The sequence below is a fragment of the Musa acuminata genome, chromosome BXJ3-3, assembly GCF_036884655.1.
Source record: "Musa acuminata AAA Group cultivar baxijiao chromosome BXJ3-3, Cavendish_Baxijiao_AAA, whole genome shotgun sequence".
In the NCBI taxonomy this organism is placed as follows: Eukaryota; Viridiplantae; Streptophyta; class Magnoliopsida; order Zingiberales; family Musaceae; genus Musa; species Musa acuminata.
In genome coordinates this window covers 1,824,829-1,852,025 of record NC_088351.1, presented here as the reverse complement: position 1 = coordinate 1,852,025, position 27,197 = coordinate 1,824,829, and the positions used below count along the sequence as shown (strand labels likewise).

Here is a 27,197-nt window from a genome sequence, read left to right as displayed (position 1 = left end):
AAGGACTTAGGGGAAGCATCTTATATCTTGGGGATTAGAATCTATAGAGATAGATCCAAGAGGATGCTTGGCTTGTCCCAGTCCAGGTACATAGAAACCATTGTCAAAAGGTTTGGCATGGAAAATTCCAAAGGGCAAACATGAATATGATACCTTATGCCTCAGCAATAGGGTCTATCATGTATGTCATGCTATGTACTAGGCCTGATATAGCGCATGCTCTGAGTGTCACGAGCAGGTATCAGGCGGATCCAGGCTTGGAGCATTGGAAAGCAGTAAAGTGTATCCTTAAGTACTTGAGAAGGACTAAGGATCTTTTACTAGTAAATGGAGGTAATAGCCTTAAGGTTGAAGGCTTCACTGACTCATGTTTTCAGTCTGATGTCGATGATAGCAAGTCGAATTCAGGGTATGTGTACACCTTGAATGGAGGAGCAGTGTGCTGGAAGAGTTCCAAGCAAGATACCACTGCTGACTCGACCACAGAGGCGGAGTACATTGCTGCATCAGATGCAGCAAAGGAGGGAGTCTGGATGAAGAAGTTCATCACAGATTTGGGAGTCGTGCCGAGTAACGAGGAGCCGACTTCCTTATATTGCGACAACTACGGGGCGATTACTCAAATAAGGGAACCCGGGTCTCATCAGAAGTGTTCTGAGGAGGTTCCAACTTATCAGAGAGATCGTAACCCGAGGAGAAATAGCAGTGGAAAGAGTTCCATCCGAAGATAACATTGCAGATCCACTGACAAAGCCGTTGTCTCATTTTATCTATGAGCGTCACAGGAGTCTGATAGGGATCAGACACATAGGTGATTGGCTTTAGGTCAAGTGGGAGATTGCTAGTCATAGGTGCCCAGCAAGCCAATCACGTGAGTGATGGCACGTGTGACTTGATACATAATCTTTTTGCTTATTATATTTTGGCGTATATCACTTTATAACAATTGCATATGTGCATATATATATTGTGATGTCCTTGGATTTGTGCAATGGGAATCGGATCATGATGAGATCACGATAATGAGATCGATTCACCTTTAAACACATATCCTAAATAATCCCGGTCATAGGTTACTCGAGAAGGACATCGTGATAACCGGATAGACTGGTGTGCTGTATACCCGTCCATATGATGGATGCAACTGGTCTCATAGCTGCTCGTGTAGGGACACTAGGGATACAGTACAGGTGCTCATTGGAGAATGAGTTCACTGATTGATCCGCTTACGGAATGCTGGATGGTTGATGATGCCTTATTGTCAGACAGCGATTCCGTAGTCCTAGTGGTGTATCTGGTCCTTAGACTTGAGACACCAAGGATGTCCTGTATGAGTGCTCCACTCTTTGATACCAGACTTATAGGTTTGGCTGTTCCCAGATCTAGTACAGCTGGTCATTGGGAGTGGTAGTCGACCTTACGAGGGCTATTGAGTGTCGACAGAGGATCATCCACTCTCGGCATAATGAGAGGAATATCCCATGTGTTCTTGCTCAGACAAATCCCTGGCCAGGGTCATTCGGGTTGAGAGAGAAAGAGTTCTCCGGGAGAATCCGATTAGAGCGAGACTCGAGTAGAAACTGTATGGGTCTGACAGCACCATGCTCGATATACGGTCTCTGGGATATTAGATGGATGAGGGACTATAGGTACATGGTAACTGAGGACAGACAGGTCCAATGGATTGGATTCCCCTGTATCGTCTGGGGACTACGGCGTAGTGGCCTAGTACTTCCGTAGTCGATGAGTCGAGTGAATTATTACAGAGATAATAATTCACTGAGTTAGAAGGAGTTCTGACAGGTATGACTCACGGCCAGCTCGATATTGGGCCTAGAGGGTCACACACATATGGTAGGCATTGCGATGAGTAGAGGTTCGGATATGAGATATCCGACGGAGCCCTTGTCTTATTGGATGTAGATCCAATACCCACTAGGGAAAGGACCCATTAGGGTTTTGACACGGGATCTCTATAAATAGGAGGGATTCACAGCCTCATAGGCTAGAGTCTTTGCTTGCCCTTCCTATTCTCCTCTCCCTCTCCACCTCAGAGTAGGCCTGGAGTTTTGAGGAGCGTCGTCGCAACCCTGTTGTGTGGATCATCGCTAGAGAGGAGGACGCTTGACCTCCTTCACCCTCTCCTAAGGATCTGCAAGGAAACAGGGATATACGATCTCCCTAGGTAACACAATCTCTATACGCAGTTTTGTGTTTTTTGCGGATTTTGCGCACCAATCTTCGCACGACGATGAACATCTTTTTGGGAATCGGGGATTTTTGTTTTCTTGTTCTTCCGCTGCGCATATGATGTCGCCCCCTATGATTTCCCAACAATTAAGGGCGGCACCGGCCGAAGTTATGGCGATGTGACTTTTGCATCTTCGCAGCGTGGCTCAGGAGAGGAAAGGTCACCATTTCGGCGGGAAACAGGCTATAAGTAGCGCTCCGTCGGTCCCTTTCACTTCTTGGTACCTGCTTCTGCTTCAATCCCTCCTTTGGGTGTCCTAGTCCGGCACTTCTTCAGCCGCCCTTCCTTCCCAAAAGTTCGGTAAGGATGGCTTCCCCTCCTTCGTCCCCTCCTTCTCCGCCTCCTCTTCCCGGTGCCGCCGGTGAGGAGGTGGCGTTGGCGAGCTCTCGCTCGTCGTCCGAGGAAAGGGCCACCAAAGCCCTCGAATCGCTTATGTGGCCGCACGACCTCGACTCTACCGTGAGCGAGTCGTCGCTCGGCCTCCTCCGGGACCGTTACGGTATCCCGGCGGAGTTCACGCTCATTGCCCCCGACCCGGGGCAGCGGGCGTATGACCATATACCCAAGGGCTTTGCCCTAATAGTAGACGCTTTTGAGGCCGGGCTGCGCCTTCCGTTCCACCCCGTCATTACCGCCTGCGTCTCGTGGTGGTGCATTTCCCCTTCCCAGATGGCGCCGAATTCTTAGCGTTATCTGGTGGCGTTCCTTGGGGAATGCTATTATGCCCAGATCAGCCCGAGCCGGTCCCTTTTCCTCTCCTGTTTCCGTCTATCCAGAGGGTCGGGGGGCTATTATTTGTCCGCCCGACCGGGTTTCCGTGTCAGTGGGGCTCCCTCCAGCAACAAGGGGTGGAAGGAGCGCTTCTTCTACGTTTGACATCCGAGGAGTTGGAGCTTCAGGCTCCGGTGGGCGGCGCGCGCAGTCGGTAATACTGTCCTGGCCCTGGACGAGGGGGAGCTCCGAGCCCTTCGAAGATTGAAGGAGATCCTCCCTTCTTCTCGAGTCATCTGAAAGATGACCGAGGCCTGGCTGGTCGAGGCGGGCTTGAGCCCAGTACCTTGAGGTTTGCCCTGAGAAGGTGGCGGTGGGCCCTCCAGTTTTGCTTTTCTTCTTCTTTTTTTTTTTTTCTTTTGGGATACTAACCGAGGTCGTTGTGTTTGTGCAGGGATGGTGAACCTTGCCGTGGTGCGTGGAGGACGCATTTCAGCCGCCGCATCTCCGCGGCGCCAGGTCGGCCCGAGCGTTGGCACTAGAGAGGCGCCGGTGGATCTCGAGGACACCCGTCCTCGAAAGAAGGCAAAGGTCGTAGCTCCGAGGAAACCGACTCCCCCAAGGGCTCAAGCGAGCGCAGAGGCGACGGAGTCGGGCTCGCGCAATAGGCGAGGAGGGCGAGGTAGGGGCGAGGCAGGCCCGAGCAACGTGGTCGTAGGAAAGGCGCCTCGGGAGCCCTCGATCCGGGACTTGTGCCGTCTTCCGGCGGGCCCGCCGAACGACTTCTACCATGCACGCCTGATGGGCGAACTTTCTGAGGGCCAACCTTCTGATCGGTTGGTAGCCCGGTGGGGGGGGCTGACCCGCGGGACCCGGGTCTGGGCCGACGGGGAGACCGCGACCACGTTTGTCTGAGGGGGGCTGCACCCTGATCTGGCCCGCGAGATGTACACTCTGTCGTCCGACGTCCTGTTCGGGAAGTCGGTGAAGTCGCTGTTGTGGGTAAGTGTTCTGCTGTCGGCTTCCCGCTTATGGTGCTCCCGAGGGTCGTTCTGACTTTCTTCTTGCAGGGCCAGCACTACGCGATGGCACTGGCAGACCGGGTCCGCGACGCGGGTCGGGCCCTTGGAATTCTGTGCGACCGCAATGCCGAGCTGCGCAAACAGCTCGAGGAGGTGCGGGCCGGGGCGGCTCCGGAGGCGGTTGCGGCGGCCGAGCAGCGCTCCTCGGAGCTCGAGGAGGAGGCAATGCGTCTCCGAGCTGAGGCAGGGGCGGCCGACAAGTGTGCGTTGACGCTGGAGGTCGAGGTCCTTCGCTTAAGGTCCGAGGCGAAGGTGGCCGAGGAGGAGAAAGGCAATCTCCGTGGACTCCTGGAGGGGGCACAGTCAGAGGCTCGTCTGGCCCGAGACGAGGCAGTCGTCCTGACCCAGCGGCTGGAGGGCGCACTGGCTGACGTGAAGGGGGTTTCAGAAGCCCTGGCGGCCGAGCGGGAGGGGCGGCCGGAGATAATCGAGGCTTATAAACAGTCCCCGGGCTTCCAGCTCGGGCTGGCTCGGTCGGGGCAGGTTACCTACGAGTATGGGTACCGAATCGCCCTTGGCCGGTTCCAAACGAGCCATCCCGGGCTGGAAGTGGAGGCGGATCCGTTTGTCTCGCATCCTGAGGATTTGGATGTGGACATGCCGGCGGAAGTTCCCTTCGATGATGGCATGGGAGGATCTGACGGTTAGGGCGGTCTGGAGGTCAGCTCAGCCGAGCAGCTTCCGTATTTTGTAATTTTCGTGACCTTCGGGTCTGGTTGCGGTTGTAGCCCCTTGCTTTGTAAAGAAAACCTCCTCCCCAGTACGTCTTTCTGCTTCGAAAGTTGGGTCTTGTAATCCCATGCTTCATAAATAAAAGAATCTTTTTCCAGTGTCTTTTAAGCTCCGAAAATTGCACAACTTCAACTTGGGGCATTGGCCTCAGACGAAGAACTTTTTAAGGTTCTGGACGTTCCATGTCCTCGGCAGGGAGGAACCGTCCATCGTTGTGAGTCGATAAGTACCTGGTCGAACCACGCTGGTAACCCGGTAAGGTCCCTCCCACTTGGGGGCCAGCTTCCCCCTCGTTCGGGTCGGGTCGCTGACTTCGGCCCTTCGTAGGACTAGATCGCCTAACCTGATTGGCCTGGGTCGCACCTTTCTGTTATAGACCCTTGCGACGACTCTCTGGTGAGAGAGGGCCTTCAGGTGTGCATCGGCGCGTCGCTCCTCGAGCACGTCGAGGTTGGCGCGAAGTCCCTGGTTCGAGGCCTCCTGGTCATAGCTCCTTGTCCGAAGCGTAGCGACAGTCATCTCAGGCGGTAGGACGGCTTCGGTTCCGAAAGTCAGGCTATAGGGGGATTCTCCGGTCGCAGCCTTGGGGGTGGTGCGCAGCGACCACAGCACGCTGGGGAGCTCGTCCGTCCAGGTCGATCGGGCTGCGGACACTCTTCTTCTGAGGCCATCCAAGATGGATCGGTTGGTTACCTCGGCCAACCCGTTCGTCTGAGGGTGGGCCACCGAACTGAACCTCAGTTGAATGCCATGACCGGCGCAGAATTCCCGGAACCTCGTGCCGGCAAACTGAGGTCCCTTGTCGGTGACAAGGGCTCTGGGCAACCCAAACCGGGTCACAAGGTTTTTCCAAACGAATTTCTCTATTTGGTGTTCCGTCGTCGTGGCCAGTGGCTCGGCCTCGACCCACTTTGTGAAGTAGTCAACTCCCACGATTATATACTTCCGCTGCCCCGAGGCCGGTGGAAAGGGGCCGAGGAGGTCTAGTCCCCACTGGGCGAACGGCCATGCGCAGTCGATGGGACTAAGGGGGACCGCAGGCTGTCGGGGTGCGCGGGCGTGTTGCTGGCACAAGCTGCACCGCTGTACGTGAGCTTTTGCGTCTCGACACATGGTTGGCCAGTAGTAGCCTTGGCGTAGTATATTGTGCGCCAGGGTCCGCCCGCCAATGTGTTCGCCGCAGTTCCCCTCGTGAGTTTCAGCCAGGACGGTCTGGACTTCGTCAGGCTCCAAACACCTCAGGAGGGGGTAGGTGAAGGATCGTCTGTAAAGCCGGCCACTTTCCTCGGTGTACCACGCGTGTGTGCGGCGCAGACGCCGAGCTGCGACTTCGTCGAGGGGGAGGGTTCCATCTCGCTTGAAGCTCAGCAGCTCTTGCACCCACGTGGTCGGCGCGCCGCCCGGGGCCGTGGTTGCTACCTCAATGGCGCGAGCGGGAAGCTCCTCTATCTCCGGCCATGCTTCGGGGGTTCGTCTTGACGCCAGCTTAGCGAGCGCGTCGGCTCGTCCGTTTTCCTCCCTCGGAACATTAGATAATGTGAAGTAAGGGAATTTCGCGGTTAGATCCCTTACCCGCGCCAGATATTTGGCCATGGTCGCGTCACGAGCTTCGTATCCACCGCTGAGCTGTTCGGCCATGAGTTGCGAGTCAGTGAGGACGTGTATTGCGGACACCTGCATCTCGAGGGCCAGCCTTAATCCGGCCAGGAGCGCTTCGTACTCCGCCTCGTTGTTGGTGGCTTTAAACCCGAAGCGGAGGGAGCGTTCGAATGAGCGTCCGTCGGGAGCGAGAAGGACCAGCCCAGCTCCGGCACCCTTTGAGCTGGCCGAGCCGTCCACGTGTAGGGTCCAAGCCTCAGGAGTTCGCTCGAGGTCTTTGTCCATCCGAGTCACTTCCACGATGAAGTCGGCTAACGCCTGGGCTTTGATGGCGGTTCTGGGCACGTAGCTGATATCATGTTCTCCGAGCTCCACCGCCCATCTGAGGAGCCGACCTGCAACATCGAACTTTGTTAAGATCTACCGGAGGGGCTGGTCGGTGACGACTTCCACCGAGTGTGCTTGGAAGTAGGGGCGCAACTTCCGAGCCGAGAGCACCAGGGCGAGTGCGAGTTTTTCTATCGGCGTGTAACGCTCCTCAGGTCCTTTCAGGACGTGGCTAACGTAGTAGATCGGGAGTTGTGCGCCGGAGCTTTCCTTGACGAGGACGGAGCTAACTGCGTGCGGGGAGGCCGCCAGATAGAGTCCCAGTTTCTCGCCGGGAATGACGGAGGCGAGTCGAGGGAGGCTGGCCAAGTGCTGCTTCATCTGTTTGAAAACCTCCTCGCATTCCGATGTCCATTGGAAATTCTTCGGGTCTTTGAGCGCCTTGAAGAAAGGGAGGCAGCGATCGCCCGATCGGGCGAGGAAGCGAGACAGGGCGACAAGTCTATCGTTGAGTCGCTGTAGGTCTTTAACTGTCTGGGGGACTGCATATCGATTATTGCCTGTACTTTCTCTGGGTTGGCGTCGATTCCTCTCTGGTGTACAATGAACCCTAGGAACTTCCCAGAGGTGACGCCGAAAGCGCACTTCGTGGGGTTGAGCCGCATGCCGAATTTGCGTAGCGTGGCGAAGGTCTCGGCTAGGTCGTCAATGTGTGTTCCGGCCTTTCTGCTTTTCACAATCATGTCGTCCACATAGATTTCCATGTTCCTCCCGATTTGGGGGGCAAACATCTTGTTTACCGTCCTCTGGTATGTGGCTCCGGCGTTTTTCAACCCGAACGACATGACCTTATAGAAGTATATCCCTTGGTCGGTGAGGAAGGCCGTGCGTTCCCTGTCTTCGGGCGCCATCCTGATCTGGTTGTATCCTGAATAGGCGTCCATGAAAGAGAGGCGTGCGTGCCCTGCTGTCGCGTCGACCAGCTGGTCGATCTTCGGGAGGGGGTAGCAGTCTTTAGGACATGCACCGTTGAGACTGGTGTAGTCAACGCACATCCTCCAACTTCCATTGTGTTTTTTCATGAGAACTACATTGGACAACCACTGAGGATACTTGGCCTCTTCTATGAAGCCAGCCGCCAAGAGTCGGTCCACCTCTTCTTGTATGGCACGTTGCCGGTCAAGTGCGTGGCGCCGAGGCTTTTGCTTTACCGGACGGGCGTTAGGTGGGATATTGAGATGATGCTCCGTGACCTTGGGGTCGACTCCCTTCATGTCCGATGGAGACCAGGCGAAGATGTCGGCATTTTCCCGCAGAAGACCGACGAGCTGTTCCCGTTCCTGCTCGGGCAGCTCTGATCCGACCTTGACCGTCTGATCCGGCCGTGCTTCCCGTAAGGGGACGTCAACAGTGGACCCCCTCGGCTCAGGGTGAGGGGCCGGCTTTTTTGCCTCCCGGGGATCTTCTAGAGGCGCCTCTCCCCTGGTCCTTTTGCATAATGAGACGGAGGTAAGGTAGCAGCGCCTGGACTCTTGGGGGCTTCCGGTGACTCCCCCGACTCCCTCCCGTGTCTGGAATTTGACAGTTCGGTAGTAGGTCGAGACGACGGCTCTGACCTTGTTGAGGGTCGGCCGACCAAGTATGGCGTTATAAGCGGTGGGAAGGTCGACCACTAGAAAAGTGGTCATGACCGTCTTTGACTTCGGCGGGGTCCCCAGAGTCAGAGGTAGGGTAATGGCTCCCAGAGGTGATATCGAATCTCCCGTGAAGCCGGTGAGCGCCGAGCACATTGGGCTTAAATTTTCCCTGGCTAGGCCCAGCTTCTGGAGGGCGCCAAAGTAGAGTATGTCAGCCGAGCTCCCCGTGTCGACCATGATTCTTCTCACTTGCGCGTTGGCTACCCTGGCCGATATCACCAGGGCGTCGTCGTGGTGGGGTCGCTCGGCGGCTCCGGTTGGGAAGGTGATCTCGGGTTCAGGCTCACGCCCCGAGGCTTCGTCGGGGGCGGTCCGGGCATAGGCCTTCCTGCCCGACATAGAACTTCCTCCGGATGCGGGGCCCCCGGCTATGACATCGATGTGTCGCTCAACCGGGCCCTCCGGACGAGGAGACTGCTCTTTGCTCGGGCGGAGGTACTGGCCGAGATGGCCTCTGAGGATGAGCTCCTCGATTTGTCTTTTTAGCTCGTAACACTGCTCCGTGTCGTGCCCGTGCTGTCGATGAAATCGACAGTACTTTGAGCGGTCTGCGAGCTCTCGCGGGTTCTTCATCGGGTGGGGGTCCCTGAGCAGCCCCTTCCCCCTTTCGTGTAGGAATATCTCCGTCCGGGAAGAGTTCAAGGCGGGAAGAGGAGGCCTTGGGTCAGGCCTGTCCAACTTTCGCCGGGAGGTGGTGGGTTGCTGGTGTCGGGGCGGCTCCAACTTGACCTTTCTGTGCTCTTCTCGCCTTCCCACCATCCAGGTTTCTGCGGCGATGAACTGGCTGGCCCGTTGGAGCATCTCAGGGACCGCGACGGGGGGCCTTTCCACGAGGGACCAGAAGAACCTGGAGGGCCGCAGGCCGTTCATGAAGGCCTGCATCAAGAGAGAGGGGTGAGCATCCGATAATCCACGGATTTGCGTCGTAAACCGGTTCACAAAGTGAGAAAGGGGCTTATCCTCCTTCTGGTTGAGCCCCAAGAGCAACGCCATGGATGGCTTTGGTCGGGAGTACGCTAGGAAGTTAAGCTCGAAATCCTTGGCGAGCTGGTCGAAGGAGGCGATGGTCCCTGGCTTCAGGCCGCTGTACCACGCGCGGGCTGGTCCTCGCAAGGTCGTCGGGGACACCCGGCACATCAGGGCGTCTAAAGTCCCGAATAGCGCCATCTGGGCCCGGAAAGCGGCCACATGGTCCGCGGGGTCGGTTGCGCCGTCATATGCGTCCAGGGCAGGGAGGCGGAAGTGCGGCGGGATCGCCTGATCCTGTATCTCGGGGGTGAACGGAGATCCTTGGTGTCCGTCCGTCCCGAGTTCTCCTTTTGACTTACGAACCTTCTATTGTACCTCGTCCAGCCTTTGACTGACGAGGCGCAGCTGGGCCCGTAGGGCGTTCGTTGAGTCAGCAGTCGGGGCCTCGGGCTCGGGGCAGCTCACCGTGCCCTCGGCTTCCGTGCTCCCCGGTCGGGTTGTGGGGTTTCGAGGCGAGCCCGGAAGTTCTAGGGGTGGTGCGTGGGTCCGGGCGAGAGTCTCCTGTTGCTGCGAGGGCCTCGCCGCACGCGGAGGGGTTCGTTGGGAGACAATGGTCTGCACCATGCTTGTCAGAGTTCGGACCTGGTGGGCGAGGTCATGAAAGGCCTCGGGCGACACTTGCGAGGAGTCGGCGGGTGTGCCGCCAGGGGGTGACAAGCCCGGGTCGTTGAACAGTCGCCAGTAGCGTTCTGACACCGCTGCGGGGTGTTCGTCGTGGGTCTCGTCACGCCGTTCCCCTAAGGCAGGGAGCTCCGCATTTAAGGATCCACCGGGGTAAATTTGCTGATCGCTTGACATTTGGACGCGTGCCCTCCTTCTAGCGCCAATCTGTTACGGTAAATAACTTTCTGGCCGCGACTTTGGGGTTGACGCGGCTGGTTCAGGGCTCCAAATGTCTGGGATCGGTCGTGTTTCCCTTTATAGGGCTTGAGAGCTCCGCCTTGACGAACCGGGTTGACGGTGGTTGGGTACCTGCACACAGGTCAGGTCGGTATCTCGGCCCGACCCCTCCGACGATCAAGTTAGTGGGAAGGAGTCTGGTATCTGGTCCCCCTTTGGCGCTGGGAGCCGGGGGGGTATTTATGAGGGGGGTTGATGTTACCTGATGGGCCATCCTGCCAGAGCATGACCGTACCTCTGACGGTGTCTGTCGCCGCCGTGGGCGTTGCGTGGAGAGCCGAGCTGCCGCAGGGTATGGGGGGTGTCAGCGGGCGCCTTTGCCTGCCTCGGTTGGCTGTGATGGGTCAGCCGAGGGGGACGTTCGGGTACGACGGGTATGGGTGCGTGTCGTGTCGTGGTTAATGCTATTTCTGGGGCAGCGCGTCGTACTGGGCGTCCGACGTGGGGGGGTGTATTACGTCAAATCCGGGGGTTATGTCAAGTCAGTTTTGTACCCCTATCACACCTCATCAATTTTGTTCTTTTAGTTAAGGAGATGACTAACCGCGATAGGTTTCCGCTGAGGTTGTTCTTATCAAGAGTTTGATCTATGTTATAAGTTGTTCAAATATAATTTGATTATTCGAAGAAGAATTCAAGTCGAATCTACGTTTGAGTCTAAGTGTCTTGTAAATTTGATATCGAGAAATATGTAAGTTGGACAAAGACCCTTGCAAAAATAATAATATTAGTGATATATTTTAATATACGATCTATATATATATATATATATATATATAGGATGCAGATTGATGATTTGTCTTGAGATCAAAGAAAAACTTAAGCTTCGGTCATCTCTGATGTCCAATCTTGAACATGGACTTTTCATCCTAACTAATCTCAGTCAACCCACTAGCCAAATTAGAAGCCGTCTGTGCTAAAAAGCAAAGTGGACGCTTCCTCTCATCATCTTCTTCCAAGTCATAGACGACGACCTGAGCATCGTCACCGTTCCTCCAACCACATGATGGTACGGCCGTCACTCCCGGTGGCATAGCTCGAAATCCTCACGCCGGGAGAGGACCCTTCTTTTCCTTTTTGCCTGCCTTTTAAGGTGCGGAGAGGGCGAGACCGGGAAGTTAATTGCCTTTTCGTTTGGAGACCATGGTGACATGGCCGACCAGTATGAGATCACCTGCGCTTAGCAGCACATTTTTGACTGCATGCAATGCAATGTTGTTTAAGGTCAGCCAACCAAACCCACTACTACGTTTGTGGCGTCGAAGTTTTAGATCACCAATCGTGCACGCTGCTTGTACTCGCTCATCTCGGAAGAAGGACCAAGTTTTAATAGATTTCCCAGAGCAGACATTTGCGCCTGTAGTGTTTCCATCTTCTCAACAGAGCGATGGGTAGCATTCGCAAAAGGATGAGAAGGCCAAGAGGACTACAGATCCTACATCTTGCAGTACGTGGTGCAGTTCCATACGCACCATGAATGCGTCGCCCATCACATAAGAAAAAAGCTGCTCATCTTCCACCACACGGCTGCGCGCACCACAAGCACGAACACAGTGCATGCGCTGGGCCATCAGACCCTGCAGCATGACGCTGACCCAGCTTCGGTGGTGTTTCTGCTTCGCTTCGACTTGGAGAGATTTAAGGTATTTGACAGCTTCATCAAGAACAGCAGGAGTATCCATGCGATCGTCACCATCTTCTTCATCCTCTCCCCTCTGCCGCTGGAACTGCTTGTTCGATGAATTGCCTCCCCAGTTGGCGCCGGACTCCTGACCACATCGTCGTCGTCGTCTTCTTCTTCTTCTTCTTCTTCCGAGCTCAGCAACGCATCGATGTCCTCCTCGTCGTTGTCTGGGTACCGGATCTTCCGGCCTCATGGGCGCGAGTTCCAGAGACATCGAAACTCGGAGAGCCGAACGTGCGGACCACGGAAGGATGGAACGTGACCCGACTCGTGTGATGTGACTGGTCGAAGATGACGAAGTTCTTGGGGGCATGTTTCCGTCGGGTGGAACTCCATATTGATCAGCGGACAGGGAAGTCAATGATGATGCTCATGCTCTGCGACGGGGGCAGCAAAGGCACCTGTAGTGGAGTCGGAAGCATTCGCAGGAGAAGCCTTTCCAGCAAAATATGTTGGCTTCCTCTTCATACGACTCTCTGTTGTTGTTGTCGCTGTTTGATGTTATTAACGATCAACTCGCTGAAAGCAAAGTTGAGGAACGAAAGTGAGCAATCTATTGGAGAATCGGGCTCTTCTTTCTCAACAACAGCTTGTTGACAGAAGAAAGATCGCGAGTACAAGGCGCTGCAGCAGCGGACAGGGAGATGAGGAGTTGATGGCAAGTACAAAGGCCTATGGATTTGGTGGTGCTGCGAAGCCCACTTCCCCCTCTGTCTTCTTTCTCGTCGGTGGGCGACTAACGGTGAGAGCCTCACGTGCCTTCATTAAAACTGAGGCAGCGCAATTACCGCAGTGTGTGTACATGTGATCGAAGCCGCATGTTTGTGAGCCCGCATCTTCCCCTTGATCGCGCGTGCGTCTCTCTCTCTCTCTCTCTCTCTCTCTGTGCTCGACTTCACTCCATGCACTAAGCTTCAACCATGGTGTAGTGGTTCACACCTTTTATCTATTCTCCTTTTCTCTCTTTCCTTTCCATGATTTCTAAGGTATCGACCAATGTGCCTTTGTCTCACTATCATCATGCTAAGTATTGGCATTTAGAAAGTAGCATAAGCTTCACAAATACCAATTCTTGGGAATAATGTAGCTTTTTTAAGGATAATGCATGATCTATGACATTTCACAGAATAGCACAAGACAACATAGCAATTACCACAGTATATTTATTCCTGATCTACAAATTCATATGCAATTCGGCTTCTATTACCTTCCAGATACAATGCATGACCAAAAGCGTATCCTTTGCAAGCTAAATGTAGTTCAGCTGCAATACATCGGGGCTGCAGCAGGCTTATAAAGGAATGTTTTGACAGTGTGTGAGTGTCCTGATGGCAGGTTATATGAGAACTTGATTCCAGAGTGAGCGTCTCCCCTTCGCGTGCAATGTTCATGGAAGCTACTTAATGGCCTTGCCAAGCATGACACCCAGCGATCGCTCTCGGGCATCGTCTCTGCCACCTTATAGATGCCTTTGGAGTTTGTGAAGGCCTGATAATTGAAAACGTCGCCCGACTTTGTTATGCACAGAACAGCCACTTCGGCGCCTGCTAGAACATGCTATGCACCTTGTTAGATACCTCAAGTTCAAAAAGGTTCCTAAACCAGTTTATATTTTCATATAACCCAACATAAAGCACGAGACAATAATAAAATTCATGGTTAATATATCAAGAAATTAAGAAAATTCATGTACCACATTGGAAGCAAAAGTCATGGGATGTTTATGTTGCATGCCAGGAACATGCGTGTGGCGTTTAGTTTGCTCGATAACATTCAACTGAAGAAACTTCAAAGCAAATTTTACAAAACGTATGACAAGCAACCATTTGACATATGGTAAGTTCTGCTACCGATCAAAGATGGGATACAAACTTATGATTGACCCAAAAAATGTTCTTTGCACCCTCGTGATGCTAATGAAAACCCCACAGAATAGCACTGTATCATCATGATTTATTCCATGGTGTTCTGCAGACTCTCATGTGATCGATGATCAACAATCAGCTAGCCACATTGATTGGTGATTTGTCAGGCCTTGACTGATCAATTGATGACAGGCCAACCACTGGTTGAAAACTTTTAGGCAGCAGTCCATCAAACACAGATGACTGATTGATGACTGCATACTTGTTGGCCTGTCCAACAAATAGACGACCTAATGTTGATTCCGAACTGGATGGTTATTGATGAATGCCTACTACCCATCCTCAACCAATTGATGATCGTCATATCATGAGTAGGACATCAACTCATCCGTGGCCGACACCAGAATGAGCACGATCCTATCATCAGTTGCAACCCGCAATCGATCGTCGTTTTGATTACTGCTGATCATCATCCAACAACAACCGTCACCAAATGACCATATCGCCAATTGGATGACAACCAATTATCATCGAACCACAAGTAGTCAGGCATCATATGCTCACCGGTGATTATTCCATGAATCAAACAACGATAGTTACACAAATGGTTGAAGTCATTATAATAATAGTTTCCTTTGAACATTTTCTTGATAAACCAAACAATAAAAATGTGAAATATAGTAGTTTTGAATCATTAACTTTAGTCACTTGCTGCCAACCAAACATAAACAGTTTTAGACTTTAAATACTTCATACAACTTTAAAAGGGCCTTGAGTAGCAAACTTATTAATCTCCAATGCACCTTACATAAAATACTACCAGAATCCTGAAACAAATTTAGAGAAACAAACTCAGAGACAAGCCTATACTTTTTCAAACTAATCCAATCCAAAATCTTCCATCATGCTAGTCAAGCAAGCTAACCATTCATATAAATTGAGTTCAAACTTATTCTAATATTTAGGAGTTTATATGATATAAACTTGGTAAAATGTTACTTGTAGAGTCCAACTAAAAACTGCAAAGATAATTTCCACTTAACACTGTGTTTACTATCATAACCTGGTTCAGAACTCTTCCGACTGGAAATAACATCCGGCTTTCTAGGATTCCCAAAATAATTACATCTCGTCCCTGTGGTTTGCTCGAGTAAGGGAACAAGTCAAATGTAATTATTCTGGGGGACCAAGGGAGCAGGACATTTTATTTTTCATAAGGAAGGTTCAAACAGTAATTTCACAAATTTGTAGGGTTCACACATGAAATTTCTCAAAAGCTTTTGAAAGTTCTGTGATTATGGTAGGTGAGATAACTCTACTGTTCCCTTTAGAGATTCCTAGTTGAAGTCAAATTTACCATAAAATGGCATATTGGAAAGGCTTTAGTCAGATGGTCATTAGTTTTCCCTCTTCCCTAGTCCTAATAGATAGGGTTAAAGTACAAACTTTAAAAGGAGTTATCTATTTATTTTTGTATTTATTTATTTTCTAAGGAACAAATTATAGAACAGTATTCGCAAGAATTTTTCTACTTGCTCACTTATTGGCGATCTAATTAATTTATCTCATCTATATGTCCTCTTTTGCTGTATCTGCTTTTTGTTTCTCTCATAGGCAATATATTTTAACTACAAAACATTTGTCAGACTGCAGTCATGTGTAAAATCTCTTCCCATTCAAATCAGTTCTCATATAATTATTTCCAAAACTAGTCTTTTAATGTTAATACAGTTGTCATTGTTAGTCCCTCCTCTATGACAACCACTAAAGAAGCTAACATTACCATCTGTTCTTGATTAAAAAAAAATTAACATTTTACACTACCTACCAACCCTTTTTTATTGGCCACTAGTGACAAGTCCCTACATTTTGTCATGTCATCTTCTTCCTCTTGTACCTTCTTTTCTTCTCCCAATTTCCTACAGCACCACCACATCATCCTCCTACCACCTCTTTTGCCTCCTCCCAGTCTCCTCCACCTCCTCATACTCCTCTTTCACATCCATCTCCTGACCTCTTCCTCCGCCTCTCCCTCCTCCACGACCACCTCTTTTACTCTTTTTTTTTTTTTTTTTTATCATCAGTTGATGCATCTAATTAATGTTGAAACACTTCTTTAGTAACCAACCTAACCAAAAATTTGTACAACAGCTATTTTTACTAATTCAGTTATAATAGGAGGACCATTTGTGCTATTAACCCTAAAAAGTCAGTAAGATCTAAAACCAAATAGCATGGAACCTCACAGGCACTTTTCATAGTCAAAATCAAAACAGCATCAACACTTGTAAAGACAAATCATCGACGGAATATTTATGATAAATAAATCTCAATATTTACTCCTGATTCTGCATAGATTCAAGAAAATTTCTTCTTCTTTCATAGGACAATCGATGTGGGATTTCTTGCATCAAAATTGGTAAACCCAATTAACAAATAGAGTGTCGCTAAACGAAAACAGCATTACATTCATCGATCATATGGAGCAAATTAAGAAATGCATACGCTCGATCCGAATATATCTACTATTATGAACAAAGAATCCATAAATAAACGAAGACGAGGAATCTACCTAGCAGGACGTGATCTTCGGGTCCGACGGAGGAATCCCCGCACACATCGCACACCACCCTCCCGCGGATCTCGCCGGTCCACGCCTCCGATGCGCCGCACAGCAGAAGCGCCATCACTACCACCGCCCGAACGACTCTACCCGTTATCAACGCCAACATCATCGATGAGCCGCTGCCTCCTCCTCCTCCTCCTCCTCTCTTCCCTTCGAACCCTCTCTCGACGTCGATGCGGCGGCTTCGGTACAACAACTGCAGCCGACGCGGTCGCCATCGTCCCCCTTTATTGCCCTTCCATTTGTTTCTGTTTGTCTTATTGGCGTTGGGCTACCGCCAGAACTTGACGGCCCAACTGATGGCACTCGGTGTGAATCCCATCCCCGCCACGTCGGATATTATCATTAAATGAATATCCAAAAATGATGAATTCAGCCTAATAAGTTGGAAACGGTTGCTTTAATGTCTGTCTTCGTTGCTTCTTTACCTCACTATCTGTCAAAATAAACAAGGAATAATGTCTTCTTTGGAATGACCAAATAATGTTTCCTTCTTTTCTGATGAGTAATTTAATGACATGACATGTCCAATTGCTACTTCATCAATTTTCAATTGATTGGGCTATGCGTCTTAAGTTCAGATTGATCGAAAACAGTGGTCAATCTGTATATCCTTCATTGTAATTTAGATAAAGATTTAGGCATTTTAGAGCACAATTATTATTAAGGGGATCTCAAGAATAATTATCTATTTTAAAAATAAATAAATAAATAATATCTCATATAGGAAAGAAAACTCTTTGAGTGTGTTGTGGGACGTAAATGGATCACAGATATTCTCCCACATCAAATGAATTATTGTCAACATTTGGTCAACCTGAAGCCCAAGTTTTGGTATATCCATGAACAAGATTTAGCAGTGCAAAATTAACATCCTGTTTAAACGGCGTCAAACGCAGGTCGATGACCAGATTAGAAGAGTAAAAAACAAAAGCCACCAAATAACTAGAAAGTAAATAGTACATTTGTTACACAAAAGCTACCAGTGTTATGGAAGTAGAACACTTAAAAGAAGGGGCATAATGGAATAACATGCAACTCTTAGTTTTTACCCTGGCGTTGTCAACCTCTTTTTTCTCAATAAGCACAATCTTCTCTCTCTCTCTCTCTCTCTCATCGCATCATCTCTCATCAACTGCCTTGGAAGAGTAATGACAGAAATTACACCTGCGTAACATATTTTTAGCACATAATTTATCCTTGCCATACAAAATTGCTCGGCACTAAACACCCATATTAGCGGCAGCAGATCACATCGTATGCAGGTTTTGGAGGCAGCAAATGTTCATGGTCATTCTAGATGAATCAACCAACAAGATGCAAAAGAGGATTCTTGCATTCATAGCTACGCCAGACTGCATGGATCTATGTGGTGTCTGTCCATCAGGACCCTCTCTGCCTCTGCTGAATTCCTCCTTTCTGACCATGCTGGATTGTCGGAGGCTCTGTGGAAACATTAGAAGGGACAGGCTGTGGTGGAAGGCCATGATTTCTTGCCAGCCTCCTTGGCGCCTTAGGATCCACCACTCTCCCATGTTTAGCTGAAATCGGAAAACCAGTGTGGTTTGTCAATAAAGATTAAACAAAATAATTGACTATGAATGACATTTTACTTGAAGAAATAAATTATAGTAGTTTGTTGATGAGATATGTAGTACCAAATGGAATTCCCTGAGGCAACTGTGAGGTGCTTGCTAAATTGACAGGCAAAGATCCAGTTTCTCCAGGCTTTTCGGATGTATCATCTATGAATTGCCTTCTCTTGGATGATGCCCAAAACTCCTTTGGAGGAATGGCAGTAGAACAGACCACGGTCGATCTACAAAAGCAAGGAAAAGTCACCAAAAGATTTGATACGATTTGTGATTGACACAACAACAGTATATGTGGGATCAGCAGAGCTGTCCAGCCAAAAATGTTGATTCCCTATTACCTTTATATGATTTTAAGATGGCAAAGCAAGGATCAAAGTTTTTGATAATCACAAACATTGATCGTAAAGGCTTCCACATGCCAACTTTTGAAAATCAATTATGATCAGTATCAACTGATCTGGATCAGTATCAGACCTTCCTATTCTCAAAAACTCATTTGTCAGATCAATTAACTCCAACAATAGGATGAGGCTGGTCATACCCCAACTGATATCAATGGAATCAGTCACTCCAAACTGATTTCAACGAATTCAAGTTGAACCTAATTGGTTTCTGTTGATTTGGCTAAAGACACTAGGAGCCTAGTATTAATGAAGGATAGTAGTGGTAGGGATCTGGAGGTTGTATGCAATACCTAAAACTCAAAGGACTCAAGCTCGCCACTCCCCAGAACTTATACCTTAGATTTTTCTTAATACTTCCTATATTCTTTTTTCATTTATATTACCTGAATTCTTCAGTTACTCGTTTTTTTTTTTCAAAAAATTTCAATCTGACAGTTGATCCAGCAGATCTGATGCCCGAATTCGGATGATCCAGAGATCGGATGGCACCAAAATGACCTGATCATTCCTGGAATTAGGTTTTCTATTGATCCAGGAAACAGTCCCCATGACTTCCAATATATGACGTTTACCAAGCACTCGTGAGGCTTGCAACCAGAAACCTACATGAGAGTGGCTTGTATGCAGGTATTTGATGGCATCTACTAACTGACCATAAATGTATAACACTTAATTCTAAGCTTTTATACATCTAATCAGAGAGACCAAGACCTATGATTTATTTGACCACTTAGTTTGAAGATTTTATATCAACAATACATCTTATTGAAAGATCCATTTGTCATTATTAATATTCTTGATCTTAAATGTAACGCATGAACCTTTACAATTTGCTGATCATTTAACATTGATAGTGGCTGCACACATACTAAAGTAACCATTTCTAAATTTTTGGAAATGGAAATGATATAGTTCAAAACAGAAGTACCGTGAGAAAGAATGCATTGCTCCAGAATACTTGATTGTCACTTTTTATTATTTAGTTGGCCCCCCCAAGAAGAAAAGAGGAAAACCTAATGAAATGTCTATCCTATCTATTTGTTACTGTTTAAAACTTTAAAGTACTAATAGAAGTATAAAAGTGTTCTATTTAAGCCATTCAATACAAGTCATGTTGGAAAGAGAGAATGCAAATATATTGGGTGCAAACAAAATTTTTAATTGGCAATGATCTACAACTTTCATATCTTTTTTCTTAAATTGCCTTTATTCAACATCTACTTGATACTTCAATACCTTTTCAAGCTGTTATACCAATATAATCTATCTGAAATCGACCATTTTAACTCAGAACCAACAAAATTCTGTGCATCCTCTGCACAATGGGATCAGATTCAGGTCTAGAAAACACCTTAGTACTCAAATATTCTTCCTATCTTGTCCTTTGAATAAAATGGTAGGATCGTCAGTCCTTTTGCATCGTTATGCATGCATGCACAATTTTCACACAAATTACATAATAAACTTAGGATCACATAAAAAACATTCATCTAAGTCTTATGACAAAGAAGATGCGTTAAAACCAAAAAAGATGATAGATGAATTACCGTGGGAGAGAAACATGCTTCCTATCAAATGGAAATACTGGTTTGGTTTTACCACCATTTTCCTCAAGGTGGGCAAATTGCTCCCTTATTTGATCAACAGCACTGCACAATAGAGGTGATGCAGAAAGTTGCACAATATGCATGAGAAAAATATAAATATGCAATATAAGTTAGTACCTTGGATAATGGAAGTTTACTCCTTCAGTTTCATTGATATACTCTTTGAGAAGCTGCGGATGATATTCCAATATTTCTTGAAAGATAAGTTCCCTAATGTCCTCCTTTGACACTTTGCGCCGCTCAAACTCAAACTCTATCTTTGGGATTGGCTGACATGAGGGTTCTCTTTCCAATTTAGCCAGGCCATTAAAATAAGGGTCAGCTAATGCCTGATAAATTAAATGCGGAATTTTAAACTCATTAGGTAACTGATATTCAGGATATCCATAAAGAATAAGTTTCATTGTAATAAATTTGAAGTTGACCAAAAGAAAAAAAAAAGAAAATTAGGGTCTGACAGCATATGTATAACAACTCAATGGATATACCTCCTCAGCTGATGGCCTATCCTTTGGGTCGAATGCCAAAAGCCTTTCTAACAATTTAAGAGCTAAAGGGTCAGCATTTAGAAACTTTTGTGAAAAGGGCACTGGTTGTTTTTTTCTCATACTGCTTAAATATCTCCTTGCCTTCTCATTACGCACCTGGAATCAGCGAGAACCAAATGAATGCATAACTGCATTGTTTACTTAAACTTAATAATGACAGTTTTTCATACAAATTCATATAATGGATAACCATACCCGAGAAATGGTATCAAAAGAAGGCGTCCCTAGAAGATCAGTCATCAAATCCAGCTGGTGAACCACATTTTTACCAGGGAAAAGTGGTTTTCCAGTCAGGAGCTCAGCAAAAATGCATCCGATGCTCCATATATCAATAGCTGGGGTATACTGCAAAACCATAAAAACTGTGATATACTATATCTAGATGACAAAAGCAGTACCAATGTAAATAAAATGTTGCCCATAGTACAGTCAAGTACCTGAAAGCTAAGCTATGTCAGCTACAGAAGGGTACAAATATCCTTCCTGAACAAAAATTCTGTTTCTAATTACTGGAAACTATTAAACTTGTAGTTACAGAAACTAATTTATAAAAACAAAGTCAATGGTCATCAGACCGAAGTTAAAGCTATAATTATAACAATGAAATTACAATAAGGTATTAAAAATATTCCTCAAGGTACTACAAATATTTTTTAATATGATTCAGGCTTCAGCTGACTTGAATGAGGAAATCCTAGATCCTACAACCGATCACAATTTTAGGAAGATTGGTCTCATCCAATATAATTGGTGCACTTAAAACATTTCTAAATTATAATTCAATGGGTAATGCAACTTTTTAGATTTGGAGCTTAACATATATTTTGTTGTTAAATTAAACATTGTGTGATTGCTCTCAACCAATTTATCAGGAAAGGTCCTCTATGACAAACTTATTTTTCAGCTATAGGGTTCTGAAACAGTATAACTCATGATGATAAGTATCGATTATCTAATTACATGGAGTGATTTAAAAAGTGCTATGCACTAAAAGGTGTCAAGGTCCCAAAACACCCAAGGCACTCTAAAATATTAAAATATAAAAAATATATTTTTAATAAGCAACATAGCCTACAAAAAAAACCAATACCTTGGAGTAAAATGATCCACATAGCTCAGGAGCTCTGTACCATCTGGTTGCAACATAATCCTGCAAAAAATATTGGTGCCTTTTGAGATTAATTATCATGAAACATTATAAAAATATACAATCCTTTCAATTTTGAACCTCACAGAAAGACAAGTTTATGAGATAGAAAATTCCTTAGCTTTCTTGACATACCGTCCAGAATAAAGTCGTTGGCGTGTCATTGAATGCAACTCTTGCTAAACCAAAATCACATATTTTGAGTTTGCAGTTTGCATTTGCCAGTATGTTCTTTGGTTTAAGATCTCGGTGATAAACATTAGCTGCAATCATAAAATTACCCAGGCATCATCAGATAAGGCAAATATCTGAAATTCATGACTGCATAATATGTTAAATAGCATATGATTAATATGAATGAATGATAATAATGAATTCCAGGTTCCAAGAAACTCTCAAGGATTTTAAGGAACTTTTCATTTTCAGAAGATTCATGTTTATCACAGGTAATTTGATTATTATAAAAAAGAAACAGAACAGTTATAAAAAGACATAATATCATATGGCACGAAATAAGCCGTGCAACGTCCCTAGGGAAACAAAATCCTTAAAAAAAACACAAACAAAGAAATAGACAGAGAAATTTCAGGGTTTTCCTATATTGCTGCCACCGTATACTGGGAACTGGTACAACAAGATTTCATCATCAGCTTAGGACTAACATGAAATAGTCCAGAGAACATTGTAACTTATGTTATAACTATATAACTCTTACTGTGCAACACATGAAGAAATTATTGTATAATCCAAATTCATCATTCTAATAAAAGATATCCTTTGACAAATTCCAGTATTACAGGAGTGTCTCAGAGCTTCTAATTTTACTTAAGTTGCAAGCTTCCACGTAATTACGCTTTTATTTATTTCCATATTACTACTATAATCAAACTACAACTGACATATTTAACTGCCTAAACAATATCATACATACTACAGCACTCATCACCGTTATTGTCTTCTGAGCTCTTCTATCAAATAGGGATAGATATAGAGCAAAATCTAACTAGTAAAGGCCACACAAAAGAAAATATGCAAGACCATCAACCGGATATCAGTCCCATTAAACACCGCTTAGTTTCTAAAGAACTAAAACTAAGCAAAGAAATAATCTTGCCGAAAACCAAGAAAGCTAATCAGAATATTGATGTTCAATTTAGTGGTATTAGTCAACCAAATGGCCGACCACCTATGGGTGGATTATAGGGGTATTGGTAGTCAGCTTAAATGTCAACCAAACAAGAACCTGACATGATATTAGCATCTTTAGGTTAGGTCTACTCAGTATAGATCATAGATGGGTTAACATAACTAATCCCATTAGCAAATGGATTGATGACGGATGCAAGAATCTGGTACTTTCTTCTTTTAGTTAGATTTAGTCTCAACTTCTTCTAGATTTGTTTTTTTCTATCTTAAGGATTATTTAAAGTAGCTGCTTATTTTCTAGTAAGGGCCCAGATTTGTTGTATCTGGACTGTTTTGATGCAAATCCGAGTCTTACTTTTAAGTGAGATTTTGAGAAACAACACCTGTACTTCTTATATGTTGATGCTTGGGCTCGGCTAGTAACAAAGTTTTGACATAACATGCCTCCAAGGGTCCAAATCAGGACATGAGAAGTAGCAGCAAAATCAGTCATTCTATCACAGCAGGCATTCGTTTTGATCAGAAACTTCAGCCAAGTAAATCAACAAAAACTAAATCATGCTTATAGCCTTCAGATAAATGCTAATACGGAAGGTTGTTGGGTATAGAAAAGCAGCACAAATAAAAATTTGATTTTCCAGAACAATCCAGATTTGCAAAATCTTCAATTGAATGATCCAAAGATATTTAAAAAAAAAACTTATTTAGGCCCTTTCTGTTTGAGGACTCCCACTGTGACTGAAGGAGAGAAGTAGTTGGATCTATGAAAAGTTTGAAGGTTAAGATTTATGGCCTTGCTATCCTCCTTTCTTCCCTGAGTCTTTCTTCTCATCTCCTGTTCTTCTTTGTACCTTTCCAACTACACCGGTTTTATTAGGATTCATGAATTGACATGAACGACTCAAATTTAGCTAATTAAGAAAAAGAAAGTTCCCAAAAAACGTCTATGCAAGTATCTGTATCTTAAAAGTATATAATATTTGAACTATTATCTAAAATATGAGATAAAACAACTACCAACGAATCCAACACATGTTCAATTATGGAAAATACTTCAAACTTCAAAGTATTTGTGTTTTACAAACTAGAAATTGAAAAACAAAATGAACCTAGATGCATACTTCTTAATAAGGTGAATAAATTTTAACAATGTCCTGGCTTGAATTTTCTGTATGGACATGATTCACTACATAAATCCCTCCTCATGAGACTATCTTGAAGATCCCAATTTTCATTATGAAGTTCTTCCGAATAAGGGTCAATAGTACCGGTGAACAATGTCAAACAAGCATGAACATTTCTAGATCAGTACATAATTTAAGATAAGAAAATTAAACCAGAAAAGCATACCAAAAGTTGTAATGAATTAATTCATGCAATAGGAATTACCAGTGTGGATATATTTGAGTGCACGAAGCAGTTGATAAAGAAAAAATTTGTAGTGCTCCCACGTTAAGTCATCATTGACCTTTATGACTTGGTGAAGATCTGACTCCATCAGCTCAAAGACGACATAAATGTCTCTGAAGTCCTTTCTTGATGGAGGCAACATGATGTGTTTGATGTCCACAATGTCAGGATGTCTTAGAAGCCTAACAAGCTTAATCTCACGAAGAATCCTAGCAGCATCAGAAATGTGCTCAAAGACATCATGGATCTTCTTGATGGCAACTTTTTCACCATTATGTGTATCAATGGCAGAACACACAAGTCCATAACTCCCTTTACCTATGACCTCCTGAACTATGTACCTGTTGAAATCCCCATAGTCCGGAAAGAAGTCCATCTCTAATTTATTCTGTAGAGTGATAATTGCAATAACAGGGGGTCAAGGACATGGTCAACAAGGTTTCACCACCAGACATATATTTGACTCATTACAAACCTAATTGAAGCTATAGCTGAATCATGCATAATTGGTCAATGGTGGATTTTGTTTGCAGTTACTTTCTTGATGCTAGCTTGATAAAATCTAGATTCCTGGAAACTACAACAGAATGGGAAAAAAAATTATTCCACAATAAGTATTCTAAATTAGAACCATGATCATCTCAAAAGCCACGAGCACCAATTTACAGTACATGTACACAAGAACATTGTTCACAACATGTAAATTACGTACAAATCTTAGATAATCTTCCAGAAAAATCCAAATATAGTCTATCATCCTTGGATCCATATCTCAGACCAACTTTTCACTATCCCTATGGAAATCAAGTGAAATACCCAAGTATATTTGTAAATATGATTGCCTTTAGACCATGTATTAACTATGGACACTATAACGATAGCATGTTAAGGTTTTCCTAAGTTGCCTCAACCAGATTTATAGGATTCCTAAAGAATACTTCTCAATACTTTTAATAATGTATAATTGAATATAAAAAGAGAGTATGAATCCAATCATTTTTCCTTAAGACTGATCGAAAGAATGAAATCTTTCAAGATCACGGCTTAAACCTTTTCTTCATTTTTGAGAAAAACAACACATGATGGAAGTTCATATATTTGGATTATCAAACTTCCTTAATGAACTTCAATAGGCTATATCTGAAAATTTACCATTTCTAAGATGAGTAGACAGTGTCACTAGGCACAAACATGTTTCTTGGAGGCAATTTTATGTTTCCTTGTGTTCACTAATACCATTTCACAATCAACAAGGTGACTGCTAAGTTATATCAAAAGCAATCACTACTGATCAAGCGAAAAGAAGTAACAATGTTAAACAAATAAGAAATCACTTAGTACAAATAATTCTCAAAGATAATAACTAACAAGAAGACAATAATTAATCCCCAGACCCAACAAAGTCAAAACCATTTATTCATCCAGTTAAAAGCTGGAAATTAAGATAAAAGTAAAGAATATAGCATAAGTTGCTAGGAATGACAGAATGTTTGGAACAAACACAAAGAGCACAATCATTGATAACTACAATATCTCACATATTCCTGTTATAAAGAAAACATCTGAGGAAACAGAAGCACGTTTTTTAAAAGGCAAGAGCAATAAAAGCGGCACCACCATGATGCTAAAAAGCTTCTTCTTTTTTGTTTACGTAATATTATTCAACAAGAAAGTTAAAGACATTAAAGTATAAGAAAAATAATCAGGATAGAGGTACCCTGGCCTCCACTGTTGAGCTCTCAACTCTATTTTTCAATGAAAACAGGCAAAAAGAAAAGGTGCAAAATTCAATAGCAAGATAGATATTTTACTGAAACAAATAAAAAAAAGCATGTCATCGGCTTGCATAGGAGCTAAATCATGTCGAATCAGAAGTGTAGATGAGAAACATGAGGAAAAGATTACACGGTGAAGGAAGCTTGGGGGGAAAAACAACATAACGTTCCAAGTTATTTACTCAAGAAAGTCTCCATGTCTTATTCATAAAACACAAAATAACGCAACAAAGAAATCGAGAGATGCATTTGATGTTTATATCGAAGCGCAGTGATATTTTGCCATCTCACGAGCAGTAGGATGAAACGATTGGAACGATGCGAAAGCAAGGAGAAGACATGCGTATGACTTAAACAACCACTAAGATTGTATCAATTTCTAATTCACAAACCTACGAACTCAAATTTGTTTGTTAAATTTAAGTATACAGTGAAGATTAAGAAAGCTTGACCTTCCCGTGCTGTTTTCACTGCAACTTCTGGTGTCCCAAGTCCTTTTATTACTCTCGGATCTTCTTTTCCCTTCTCCTCCTTCCGACCCCGCACCCAGATTAAAGGCGAGTTCAGTAACAAATCGGCCAAATCCCTCGTGCACTCCGCCTCACCCACCTGCTCCTCCACGGCTCACCGAGCCCTCGACTGAACGACGACGGCGTTTGCGGCCGGCACGATCATACACCAGGTAGCACAGCCGCCCGCTCGGATTCAGCGGCGACGCGGCGACCAGAGCAAGTACGCCGCCACGGTCAGGTCCCTTCCTAGCGAGAGAAATAGCGAGGGATTTGCCCAGAGGAAGAGGAAGAACACGGAGCGGCCTCGACGGTGACCAGAGCCGCGCAGTGACGGACAGGGACGCCGACAGAGAGAAAGAACGGACGCTGCTACTCTGTCCCGGTGTGGGCTTTGTCTGCCTTCGTCGAATCTTATCGGCCGATGATTGGACTGCGGTCCACGGGTACTCCTCTCTTCCAGCCAATCATCAGGCAGGTAGGAAACGGTAACATGGCAACGGGTTTTAAAAGCGTGATTAAATAAAGCCAAGTTGCGGTAAAGACACGCGAA

At 45.8% G+C, this 27,197-nt stretch overlaps 2 protein-coding genes and 1 pseudogene across 2 annotated transcripts; all 3 read right to left on the bottom strand.

The window, feature by feature from the left end:
* Positions 1 to 7,079: 7,079 nt before the first annotated feature.
* On the bottom strand, positions 7,080 to 9,566 carry LOC135633826 (uncharacterized). Its single transcript, XM_065143763.1, has one exon. The coding sequence runs from the start codon at positions 9,564 to 9,566 to the stop codon at positions 7,080 to 7,082; it is 2,487 nt and encodes an 828-aa protein (XP_064999835.1).
* Positions 9,567 to 11,704: 2,138 nt separating this feature from the next.
* LOC135633824 (uncharacterized) lies at positions 11,705 to 12,348 on the bottom strand (annotated as a pseudogene).
* A 5,067-nt stretch (positions 12,349 to 17,415) lies between these two features.
* Positions 17,416 to 27,040, bottom strand: LOC103977057 (mitogen-activated protein kinase 10). Its single transcript, XM_009392462.3, has 10 exons — positions 26,588 to 27,040; positions 24,340 to 24,748; positions 21,940 to 22,067; positions 21,748 to 21,807; positions 20,853 to 21,002; positions 20,598 to 20,753; positions 20,227 to 20,438; positions 20,050 to 20,151; positions 18,162 to 18,322; positions 17,416 to 18,044 (listed from the first exon to the last, which is right to left on the bottom strand). The coding sequence occupies exons 2-10, from the start codon at positions 24,734 to 24,736 to the stop codon at positions 17,887 to 17,889; spliced, it is 1,524 nt and encodes a 507-aa protein (XP_009390737.2). The 5' UTR covers positions 24,737 to 24,748; positions 26,588 to 27,040; the 3' UTR covers positions 17,416 to 17,886.
* Positions 27,041 to 27,197: the final 157 nt, after the last annotated feature.